Source organism: Penicillium manginii, assembly GCF_028828005.1.
Source record: "Penicillium manginii strain IBT 31320 chromosome Unknown utg000005l:1.0-5665137.0:1.0-5668048.0, whole genome shotgun sequence".
NCBI classification, from domain to species: domain Eukaryota; kingdom Fungi; phylum Ascomycota; class Eurotiomycetes; order Eurotiales; family Aspergillaceae; genus Penicillium; species Penicillium manginii.
Genome location: NW_026643106.1, coordinates 3,415,663 through 3,427,927, shown reverse-complemented (window position 1 = coordinate 3,427,927; position 12,265 = coordinate 3,415,663). Strand labels below are relative to the sequence as shown.

Sequence of the window (12,265 nt, the reverse complement as noted above, 5' to 3'; positions counted from 1 at the left end):
TCTGTCTGAGATTCAACAGTGGCCTCGGGCTCTTGGGTTGCCTCGACGGGAGTGGAAGGAGTTGAAGGTTCTTCTTCAGTCAAGTCGACCGACTTGCCCTTCTTTTTTTCTCCTTCTTCTTAAGCTTGCGACGCTCGGCGGCAGTCAATGTAGCATCAGCAATTGGCTTAGCCGGCTCTTCGCTTTCAGCGGGCTTGTCATCGGAAGGGACTTGGCTTTCTGGCGATGGCTCAGATTGGCCGTCGGTTTGGACAGTGGTCGATGGATCTTCGGAAGTCTCCAGAGGCGGCTCCGGTGCAACTATCTCTGTGTTCTCAGCGTTCTCGACCACGGGCTCAGAGATCTCCTGGGTAACTTCAGGTTGATCGACAGCTGGCTCCTCGGGGCTCGGGATATCCCTGTCTGCTGGAACATCGGCAAGTAGAGAATCCGAAGATGGCTGGGTGACATCTTGGCTTGCACCATCGTCGGCAGGTGCATTGCTGGATTCCACATCTGCAGGAGGGGCAGGGGAAGTCTCTTCTGCTAGGGCCTCGGATGGGGAAGCCGGTGACTCGTCAAAGGCCACAGACTTGCGGTTCTTCTTTTTGTCTTTCTTCGCCTTCTTCTTTTGTGCTGCAGTCATGGGGACCTCTGGCTCAGCCTCGGCGCTTTCTTGCTCGGCAATAGGAGAATCTTTGGGAGCCTCATCACGAGCGGGCTCTTCCGTGTTGGGTTCATCTTCAGTTGCGGGGGGAACTTCCACAATTTCACTCAACACAGGTGGCTCAGACACTTCGATTTGTTCTTCGGGCACAATGGAGTCGACGGCAACAGGCTCAAGGTTAGAAGCTTCACCAATGGGCTCAGAAGCAGGCTCGATGACAGATTCAGAGGAAGTTTCAGCAGTGGGCTCAGCAGTGGGCTCAGCAGTGGGCTCAGCAGTGGGCTCAGCAGTGGGCTCAGCAGTGGGCTCAACAGTAGGCTCAGCAGACTCCTCCTTAACAGGCTCAGGCTGAACATCAGGCGTGGCATCTCCAGAAACAGACTGATTCTTCTTATTCTTCTTCTTCTTTTTCTTTGATTTAGAAGAAGCCTGCTCAGAGTCCTCAACAGGGGCACTCTCGACAGGTGGTTCCTCCGAAACATTTTCCTCGGCCTTAGGAGTCTCTTCAGGAGAAGGCTCGGCGATAGCCTGTTCATCCTGGGGTCTATCATCAAGAGACTTCTCCAAGACAGGTATTTTTTCGGTAGGAACATCCGGGCTGGCGAAATCGGTCACTGTAGGATCTGCAGTTGCGTCTTCAAGGACAGGATCACTGGCAGGAGCAGCATCATCCGCAGGAGGCTCGATAGGAGCTTCAACTTGTTGCTCAGTTGATTCTGCGACAGCTTCAGGCGCGATCTCTTCAGAAGTGACAGGGACATCCTCGTCGGGTGCTTCTGTGGTTGGCTCGGTCTCCTTTTCGGCAGGAGTAGGATCTGTCTCAGGTACAGATTCCTCTTCAACCACAGACTGACGCTTCTTTTTCTTGTCCTTCTTGGCCTTCTTCTTTTGGGCAGCTGTCAAAGGCACTTCGGGCTCAGCTTCAGTTGTAGGGGCTTGAGCCTCTTCTTCGGGTGCCTCTGCCTTTGTCTCTAGGACTTCGGGAAGCGGCTCGGCGGAAACATTGACGGAGTCATCTTCCTTAGGTAGATCGGTTTGAAGAGTCTCGTCTTTCTTCTCTTCCTCCTGAGTTTCAACGAAGGCTGGGGCATCTTCAGAGGGGGCAGGAGTATCAGCAACGGTCCCCTCAGCGGGAGTTTCGGTTTCGGGCTGGATATCTCTGCTAGTCTCCTCGGCCTCGACAGCAGCAGCGGGTATGGCAAAGTCTTCGGCGGCAGGAATTTCAGCGTCGGTGGCGGCCTCTGCTTCCTTGGCTGCTTCAGCCTCAGGCTCAGGAGCAGGCACAGTCTCAGCGGCTTGTGCGTCGTCGGCGACCACCTCAATGTTTTCTTGTTCTTTCTGCTGCTTCTTCTTTGCCTTCTTGGCCTTTTTCCTTTCAGCTGCTGTCATAGGGACCTCCACCTCAAGCGCGCCAGAGGGTTCTTGCTCAACGGGCTGCTCTTGGGCGGGTTCAGCATCCCCAACATCACCAAGAACGTCAACATTGGTCTTCTCGGCAGGGGCAGAGACTTCCTGTTCGATTTCCTTTGGCTGCTCCGGCTCGACCAAATCGCGTTGTGTTTCTTCAGCAGCTGCGAGTTCCTCTACAACTGCGTCAGGGGCAACATCGATTTCTTTGGCAATGTCTTCGGTTGAAGCTTCAACAGGAGGGGAATCCTGCACAATCGGAGTTGCTTCGACTGGCTGGGTAGATTCAACTGGCAGAACAGACTCGACAGGCTCAGAAGACTCCGCAGGCTCAAGGGGTTCTGTGGATTGAACAGGCTCAGACTCGGCTGGTTGAGACTCAGGCTGGGCATCAGCAGGTTTCTCTTCCTCGGGAATAGAAGAAACACTCTGCTTGGCCTTCTTTTTCTTGTCTTTCTTGGCCTTCTTCTTCTGCGCAGCGGTCATAGGAACTTCAGATTCACCCTCAGCCTCAGCTTCAGCGTCAGGAGCAATTTCAGAAGCAGGCTCGGCTGGAAGTTCGCGAGTCTCCTCAGTGGGCTGAGGCTCTGAGACAACCTCAGTTGGCTCAGGAACAGTTTCGATAGGCTCGGCGGCAGGCGAAATAGATTCGAAAGTAGGTCCAGCAGGATCGATGGACTCAGGAGTGGGCTCGACATCAGCAGGGACAGATTCGGGCTCCTGAACAGCAGGAGACTCCTCCAAAGAAGGCTCAATAATTTCCTTGCTAAGCTGTTCAGGTTCAAGCTCAGGTTGTACATCAACACCAGCTGCAACGTCCTGGGAATCATGAAGTTCACCGGAAGCAGGTTGCTCAGGCTTGACATCTTCAGCAATCTGCTCCTGTTCAGCGGGATCAGCAGGCTTAGATTCAGAAGGAACATCCGTCTCTTCAGCAGCAGACTTGTTCTTCTTCTTCTTCTTTTTATTCTTCTTCTTTGACCCTGCTTCTTCCACTGCTTCTTCGGGCTTAGACTCCTCGGGTTGCTCTGCTGAAACTGTGGGCTGCTCTTCAATTGGCTGGTCGAAGGGAATATCCTTGATCTCCGCGGGAACGTCAGGCTGCTCCTGGACAGTCTCGTGGAACATGTCTTCATCTGATTCGGCAGTCTTGTCTGTCGACTCAACGGGAACTGAAGCAGTATCGATATTTTGCTCGGGCGTGGTTGATTCTTGTGCCTCGGAGAACACGGGCTCCGACTCTTCGAGTTCACGAGTTTCAGACAAAGGACCTTCAGTAGACTTCTCGGCATCCTCCGCGGCTGGCTCCGGCTGCTCAGTGACACTGGGAACATCGTGCCCAAGGCTCTCAGTAATAGCCAATTCAGCAGATTCGACAATTTCACGAGTCTCTTGGGTGTCAGAGGGTATTTCTTCGGCGGCAGCTGGAGTCTCAGGGATGTTGATATCTTGAGGGATTTCCTTCTCCGTAGACTCGGTCTCAATAGCGGGGGCAGACTCCGGGACAGGTTCAAGAATGGGTTCCTTTTGGTCTTGGGCCTGCTCAGGAGATTGTTCAGGAGCAATATCCGGGACTGTAGCTTCTGCCTGCTCTGCAATGGAGCCACCCTTTGCCTTCTTTTTCTTGTCCTTCTTGGCCTTCTTCTTTTGTGCCGCGGTCATGGGGACTTCAGGCTCGGGCTCAGCCTCAACGACGGGCTCTTCGAGGACAGCCTCCGCGGGCTTGACAGAAGAGATATCGATCTCTCGTGTAGACTCAGTGGCAGCGGAGTCAACAGGCTCAGTGATTGTGGGAACAGGCTCAGCCTCAATTTCCCTAGAGACCTCAACTGGCTCAGCCTCTGGCTTGGGTATGGCAGGAGCAAAAGTCTCCTCAACAGGGGCAGAGACTTCTTCGACAGGCGCGGAAAAGGAAATCTCTTCGACAGGAGCAGCAACCTCTTCAACAGGAGCAGGAGCCTCTTCATGCTCAACAGAACGAGATTGATCCTCAGCCTCAAGAACAGGATCCTGTCCCTCAACAACCGGAACAGACTCAGAAGGCAAATCAACACTATCACTCGCCTGATCCTTCTTCCCCTTCTTATTCTTCTTCTTTTTCTTCTTCGAAGAAGACGCAGTCACTGGCTCCTCTGCAACCGACTCCTCTGTAGCAGCAGGTTGCTCCTGAACTGGGTCGACGGGTTGCTCTAGCTCCGCAGCCTCAGGAACGATATCTTTAGCCACGCTTTCCACGGCAGTCTCTTCAGGACCGAATATTTGAGGGCCATGTTCCTCAACAGCAGTACCCGGTTCTCCAAGGTCGTGATCATCCACATCCCCATCAACACGATGTTGATCGAGACCAAGATCACGAGATTTCTCACCAGCATCGACAGCCTCATCATCACCCCTACCACCAACCATCGAGCCCTCAGCCGACGGCAATTTTTCCGTCGGCGAAGAGATCTCCGGAAACGAACTGGGATCCTGCAACAATTCCGACGGAGAATGGAATTCATACTTCAATTTCTCCTTCTTCGCCGAGTCAGTACCGTGCACGAAATCCTCCGCCGTCGGCGTTGCCTGCTGGGAATCAAGCACGTCGAGGTCTCGCTCCGTATCTACGTCTCCTCGGCCATGCTGCTCGTGGTCAGTGGAGATGGTCAGACCAGGTCGACGATTCTCCATAATGGCGTGGCTCAGGTCGACATTTTCCCAGCTGCGGACGCCATCGTCCTCGTTCAGGGCGCGGAGGTCTTCGACGGATGGGGCGCGGGATGTAGTTTTGCTGGAGGGGAGGGAGGGGAGGGCCTCGTCTACTTCTGGTTCGGCTTTACTTGAGCCGTGGCGCTCGACGAGCCATAGAGGACGGATCTCACGCGAGTTGCGGAATTCGACGGAGTTTAGGCGGCGATGGCGCTGTGTGGGCGATCCTGGTGAGGGTGCGGCTGGGGGCGGTGATTCTGTCGTTGGGACTGCGACTGGCACGGCACGCGAGAGGCCCGGGGATAGCGGTGGACGACGGAAGTGCAGGGGCACTGCTGTGGGCGACTCGGTAATGGATCGTGCAGTGGAGTGGCTGCGGCCTCGAGTGATGTCGTCTCCTGCTGCTGCATTTCGCGTGGCTTCTGGGGAGGAGGGTCTACTCTGGGACTTCGGGGCCAAGTCGAGGGCGGTTTTGTCTGCGGCTGGAGGGGATGTCGAGCGGCTGCGAGGTCGTTGGTGCAAGAGGGTATCACCCAGCGCTAGACCAGCTGCTGAGAGGGCTGCTCCCTTTGCAAACGATTCAAGCCCCGAAGCACCACGTTCATCGCGCTCAGCGGCGGCTGGCATTTCGGGGCGCTCCCCTAAAAAAGAGTCGTCGCGGGCGTCATTAAAATCGGAAAGCTTTCCGTCCTGCACATGGAATAATACCAAAAGAAATGCTTAGCATAATATTCGTTGTTTTTTGAGTTTTGCTTCAAGTTTTCGGGGGGAAACATGGTCATCATATGCATTGGGGAAGGCCACCAAAACCAACCCAACAACAGGGGCAACTAGATATGGCACATAAAAGTGTACAAGAATCAAATTCAAACATGTCAACAAGAAAAAGAAAAGAAAATTTCAGATGCTATACCTTCTCATTATCCCTTCGTTTCCCAGACTCGACAATCTCCTCGTACCGATGGCGACGGCGCTCTTCCTTCTCTTGCCGACGTGATCGATACTCTTCCAGATTGGTACCATCCCGGAGCTCTGCATCCTTGTCCGAATCAAAATCACCCCGCTTCGATCCACGGCTGGAGCTTCGTGACTTGGAAGAGCGCTTCTTGTGGCGGCGCCGTTCGTCGTCAACGCCAGCCTCTGAAATTGCCTCCCGAGACGAATGCTTGTCTAGAGAGGATGTAGAGCGATTTCTGTCATCAGCAGGTGCCGAGACGCGTGAACCGAAGAGGTTTCGCAGGAACCCTGCAGGGCTTTTTTCCTTGTCATCTTTGCTAGTGCTCCGACGCTTCTCTCGTGTTTCATCAATGCGTGCGGGAGAAGATGTGGCGGAAGCATTGTCATCAAAGTCATGACCAGAGGAGCGATGGCGGCGGTGGTGCTTGCGACGCTCAGACTTCTCACCATCTTCATAAGCAGTCACAACAGACCGGGCATCATCGTCCACGGAGAAAGCGTCGCTCTCACGCTTCGATCGCTTCTCATCCTTGTCCTTGCTGCGGCGCTTCTCGCGTGTCTCGTCAATGATTGCGGGGACGAGGTGATTGACGCATTGTCATCGAAGTCACGAAGGCCAGAAGAACGATGGCGATGTTTGCGGCGTTCAGACTTGTCCGCATCCTCATAGGAAGTCACGGCAGATCGAGCATCGTCATCAACGGAGAAAGTGTCGCTATCACGCTTGGAGCGATGCTTACGCCGTTTCTTCTTCTCATCACTACCTTCATCTTCTTCAGGAGGAGAGACATTTTCGCGTGTGAGATCAACGGGCAGTTCACGAGGCAGGTCAAAATCATCATCGCTGCGGCGGGACTTCTTTGACTTGGAGGATTTCTCAGAGTCTCTCTCAAGAGGAGCAGAGACAGCCGAGCGCGAATCATATCGGTCGTCAAAAACATCCCGAGGAGAATCAACAGTGGGAGCCTCGGTATAGGGTTCGACGTCGCGAGGCGTATCACGAGAAAGATCGAAATCATCGCCACTGCGACGAGACTTCTTTGATTTGGCCTTCTCATAGTCCTTTCCGACCGGTACAGACACAGCCGAGTAGGCATCATATGGAACCTCGACATCTCGGGAGGCATCAGCGTGAACATCATCAAAGGGCTGGACGTCGCGAGGCGCATCACGAGAAAGATCGAAATCATCGCCACTACGACGAGACTTCTTTGATTTGGCCTTCTCATAGTCCTTTCCGACCGGTACAGACACAGCCGAGTAGGCATCATATGGAACCTCGACATCTCGGGAGGCATCAACAGTAGTCTGCTCCGGGAAAGGCTGAACATCGCGAGGCACGTCACGAGAGAAATCAACATCATCGCCGCTACGACGGGACTTCTTGGATTTCTTCTTCTCGTCCTTCTTTCCAACAGGAGCAGAAACTGCTGAGTAGGTATCATACGGAACCTCGACGTCTCGGGGAGCTTCAGCAGGAGTCTCTTCTGCGAAAGGCTGAACATCGCGAGGCAGCTCACGAGAGAAATCGATGTCATCGCCGCTACGAGGAGACTTCTTGGATTTCGACTTCTTCTTGTCCTCCTTGGAAACAGGGGCAGAAACAGCAGAGTATGAATCATCACGAGGTTCGTCATCGCGAGGCTCATCGTCGCCGAATCCACCAGGCATAGAGAAAACATCACGATCCTCGAAAGATTCGTGTCGAGACTGCTTGCCGTTCAATTGCTCGATCACCTCCTGGGCAATTGAGCTGCGCTCACGAGTTGGTGAAGAAATACCCTCGGCTTTAGCGGAGAATGGCTCGTAGGCAGGTTCCGGAGCAGTGGGGCCGATATCTCTGGACTGGTGTTCATAGCTGCCGACTTCACCCTCGACGAAGCCGTGGCGGTCGGGGGTTTGAGTAGCCCAGTTTGACCGCGGAGAGAAGGTCCCTTCATCGCCTGAGCCGGGTGGGGAAGTACGGGTGTGATATTTAGGGTCGTCAAGAACGAAGGAAGGGTCAAATCCAGCCGCTTCAGTGCCAGCGGCAACTATGGCAGCGAATTCAATGTCATCACCGTAGCCGGACTTGGAGGTGACATCGTTGGACTTGGACTTGGGTTGCTCCAGGTCACGCAGAGCGAAGTCTCTGGTGTTGTCTTCCATGGGGGAGATATCATGGTGCTCAAGTGGATCTTGCTCGGAGGAAGAAGGCACTTCATACTCGTGGGTCGAGTGCTCACCCCAGGAAACACGAGAACCGGTTGATGGACGCTCACGCTGCTTGCGCGCAACAGGCTCGGGAGTGTCAACATGTTCGGCATGCTCAACATGCTCTTCGGGCTCGACGTACTCGACGAGTTGTTCGGTTTCGGGGGCTCGCGCTGCGGAGGTAGGGGCCGACATGCCCAGGGCAGATCCATTCAGGCTAACAGGGGGGGGGTGGGATCGATGTAATTAAGTCGTGGAACCGGCCACGGCAGACCTTCGTGATTTTCATAAGGTTCTTGTCCGAATCGTGACATGTCTTCATCGCGTAATTCTCCGCGGGCCTTGCGGACAGAAGCAGGGACGACTTCGACGATCGAAGGCTGCTCAGCAACATCCCGAGTCTTCTGTTCATCTGCACTGTGACGAATTTCAGAAGGGGCGTAGAAATTGGCGTAGTTTTCATAGACAGGGGATGGAGAAGCGGTCTTTCGAGATGAGCGCTTGTCTGGCACATCACGGGTTTCCACTGATGATACCCTCTCGACTGGCTCTGTGATATCAGATCTCGAAACAATCGACGATTCAGCCTCTCCTCGCTGTCTTCTTTCAGCTCGGCGCTTCTCACTACGGGAAACGCGTTGAGAACTAACTTCCGAGGCGTTGTCAGACTTATGAGACGAGGCAAGGGCACCGACCGCAACAGCGCCAATAGCTCCAACGGCAGCTGCTTCGGCCCAAGAGGAAGAGCTCTTGTGCTTTTCACTCTCGCGGCGCTCTTCCTCCTCTCGGTCCTTGCGACGACGCTCGCGACGGTCTGCCTCTCGCCGAGCTTCCTCCTCTTCGTGGTCGACCAACTGAACGGAATGGTCGTCGTGGAAATCTTCGTGTGATCTCTGGTCACGGCGGCTGAGACGGCGTTCGCGCTCTGCCTGCTCGTCGGTCAGGTTGAATGAAACAGAGGCTTGATCTTTAGTCGTAGAGCGGCGCTTGAGACTCGATGCAGTCTCTTGGGTAGGGAAAACCGGAGAGGAGTCACTTCGGCGGGGTTTGCGAATATCGACACTTTCCCGACTCCAGGCAGCATCCCGAGAGCCTTGGAATCGAGGATCATACTGATCATGTTCATTGGCAAAGATAGGAGGAACAACAGGTGCGCTGTAAGCGGGAATAGAGCCTGGTACGGTACCTTGAGAGGTGTAAATGGCTTGAGAGACTGGCGTTACAGGCTGTGGCTGCTGAAGAGGGATCGGCCCAGGACGGACGAGAGGAGTTTGACCACCAGAGACAACAGAGGGAGACATGCTGGCAACGTCGAAGCGAGAAGGATCGGAGGTGGGCATAGGATAAACCTGCTGCAGGCTACCCGCCTGGCTAGATGGACGACTATCGCGTTGGTGGGCAACAGAAGCAATAGCGGCACTACCGAGAACACCAGCACCAACAGCCATAGCAGCATTGGCGGCAGATTTCTTCTCCTTCTTTTTCTTGTCTTTCTTGCTTCCCCATCTCCAGCCCCAGCCTCCGCGACTGCTACTAGAATCGGAATGAGAATCACCACCGAAAGCCAGGGCAGAACTAACGCTCGATGGGGAGTCTTCAGATGAATCGGCGTCGATCCACTCTTCATCCTCGTTTGCAGACGAAGTGTACCGGGACTGACGAGAGCGAGATTCTCTGCCGGCTAGCATTTGACCGGTACTGCGACGATTCGGAGATGAAGCAGCAAGAGCAGTGGCGGTAGCACCCAAACCAAGAAGTGCTGCGTTGACGTCTTCATTCTTCTTGCCCTTCTTCTTCTCCTTCTTCGACTTGGACTTCTTCGAAAATCCAGTTCCGAAAGCGAGGTCGGCATCAAGATCGGAAGACGAGGAACTATTAAACGAGAAAAACCCGCGCTTGGTCTTCTTCTTCTTACTAGTCTTCTTCACCTCTCGATTTATCGCGCGATTTTCAGAACTGGATGTGAAGAAAGAAGTGAACCCTCCAACAGACTTGGGAGCCGGTCGAGAAAAGTCAACAAAGGAAGAGTCGGAAGAAGATTCCTTGCGACGTTGAGTGCGCGAGGGAGAGCGGCTGCGGCTTCGGTTGTGGTGTTTCGCGACAGCGAGAGCGGCACCACCGACAGCGGCACCTAAGGCAGCCTTCTTGACAAACGAATGACGGCCAGATCGGGAGGAAGATCGCGAACGAGAACGGGTCCTCCGAGAATGCTTGCTGTCTGAGTGGTACTCTCGCTGTGGGCTGCGTTCGGACCGGCGGACAACACCACGTGAAGTATAGCTTCTGCGGTCGGAGTTTGAGACATCATCACGATCGTGGGAGACACGGTCGCCATCCATACGCCCAGAGCGAACACTATAGGAGTCGTCAAAATCCTTTCCAGCAAAGATTGACTTTGTGGCATAACCAGCCAGCATGCCCGGCAACCACGAGGACGACTTCTTGCTCGATCGCTTGCGCCGGCTTTCATCTTCCGAAGAATGGTATCGACTGAGTTTGCTCACTCGGGAAGAACTGCTGGTGCTGTAGCGATCGGCAGAGCGTCGACGCCGATCATAGTGATGTTTGCGCGGCGCATCAACTGAACTAGTATGAGGATCAAAGCAGTACTTGCACACGCCGATGGTTTCGGTGTAATCTTCGAACCGTCCCACAGCTTCCGGATCGCGCCAGAAGTCCACAAACTTTGAAAGAGGACCCCGCTGGCGCTGCTGATAGGCAAGACCACCCGGGGCGTAGGGATAGTATCCAGGGCGGTATGCGATTGGGTGCGAATGAGAATGAGAATGACCAGCCTGAGCAGCATAAGCTGCTGCGCCTGCAGCTCCCGTTGCCATCATGGCATTATGAGAGCCGGAAGCATACGGGGGCAGACCAGTCTGTGAGGATTCCTCGTAGTGCTGGTACTGATTTTGATGCTGATGCTGATGCTGATGCTGATGAGCATATTGAGACGCGCTCTCTGGGCTTGAAGAGTGATGCTGATGGCCGAGCATATATCCTGCCGCTGCGCCTGCTGCTGCGACTCCAACTCCAGGGCCAATACCATATGTAGAAGGCTTTGGCGGCTTGCTGGTACTAGTGGCAGCCGGCTGCGAGTACGAAGTTGATTGATGATAGGCAGAGGTGGAATGCTGGGACTGGGTATCTTCGTAAGATGAGGAGGTATGTCCCAATCCGTAGGTCGCAGCTCCCGCGGTGGCTGCTAGCGCTGCTGCGGGGACCGCGCTGGCAGAAGGCTTGCTCGGTTTGGAGGGTTTCGAGGGTTTTGAAGGAACGCCTTGAGACACGACGGGACCCTCGTCATCGAAATAAGAGGCGGCCGCACCAACTGCACCGACACTGCTAGGCTCTGGCGGGGGGTTGGAAGTAGGAGACGCGGCTTGCAAGTGTGCTTGGTGGGCGGGGATTACCAGAGGATCAGGCGGCCGGATGCCAGGTTGCTGCTCGACGGACTGACCCTGGTCGCCATAATAATCTGCGGCTGCACCGGCGGGATTTGGGGGCATATATGGCTGTGCAGTGCCGGTGGGGAATTGGCCAGGGAATTGCTGTTGTACATGAGGGTCATACGGCGATGGAGTAGATTCGTGGGCGGGAGAGAAGGCCGCCGGCGGCATTCCACTGTCGTATTGGCCGGGAAATTGCGAAAAGCCAGGCGCTGCCACATCGGCGGCAAACTGAGCGCCGGGGGCACTAGATGGCATATAGGGATCTCCGGAGTGTGTGCGCCGGCGCTCACGGCGGTCCTCGCGATCCAACTCGTCATCGATCGCACGGCGGCTTTTTCTCTTTTCACGCTCACGGTCACGGTCGCGACTCTCAGATCGGTCGCGGTCGCGGCGACGAGAGCTCTTGCTCTCTCGATCACTGTCTCTGCGTTTGGGGGTGCGCTCGATGATGCGATCGGGGGAATCGTAGGACTCTGGTTCGGCGGTTACGAAGGAAGCGACAGAATCACCAGCGGTGCTTGGAGCACGGCGGCTCCCCGAGGCAGAGGGCTCATAGACAACCAAGTCACCCAAGCCGCGATCACGGTCGTCACCCCGTGAGGATTTGCGGCTATGTGTGGACTTGGAATCGGTCTTGCGACGGCTGGATCTGGAGCTGGAGCTGGTGGTGCTTCGGACGTCGGAGGACGACCGGTTGCCCCCGCCCATGAGGGCTTTAAACATGGTGGGCAATTAATTAGGGGGAGAGAGAGACACCATGTGGGGGAATGTGAGGGGGGGGGGATTGAATGGAATGTCGATGGTTGGAGGTGTAGGTTGAAGGTGTAGGTCGATTCAAGGTGAAAGTAAAAGGCGGAGGTTGTTATGGTTTGTTTGGGGGGAGTAAACAACGGAGCTGAACCGTGGATCTTCGGCCCAAGCG

General features: G+C 54.9%; 3 protein-coding genes across 3 annotated transcripts; all 3 read right to left on the bottom strand.

Annotated features, from left to right (window-relative positions):
* Positions 1–79: 79 nt before the first annotated feature.
* Positions 80–5,368, bottom strand: N7533_007658 (uncharacterized protein; the record flags this gene model as incomplete). Its single annotated transcript, XM_057104308.1, has 1 exon — positions 80–5,368. One exon carries the CDS (start codon positions 5,366–5,368, stop codon positions 80–82), a length of 5,289 nt encoding a protein of 1,762 aa, XP_056959265.1.
* Positions 5,369–5,648: 280 nt separating this feature from the next.
* On the bottom strand, positions 5,649–8,086 carry N7533_007657 (uncharacterized protein; the record flags this gene model as incomplete). The annotated part of the gene is made up of 3 exons (XM_057104307.1): positions 5,649–6,237; positions 6,291–7,158; positions 7,219–8,086. The coding sequence occupies 3 exons, from the start codon at positions 8,084–8,086 to the stop codon at positions 5,649–5,651; spliced, it is 2,325 nt and encodes a 774-aa protein (XP_056959264.1).
* Positions 8,087–8,103: 17 nt separating this feature from the next.
* Positions 8,104–12,066, bottom strand: N7533_007656 (uncharacterized protein; the record flags this gene model as incomplete). The annotated part of the gene is made up of 1 exon (XM_057104306.1): positions 8,104–12,066. One exon carries the CDS (start codon positions 12,064–12,066, stop codon positions 8,104–8,106), a length of 3,963 nt encoding a protein of 1,320 aa, XP_056959263.1.
* Positions 12,067–12,265: the final 199 nt, after the last annotated feature.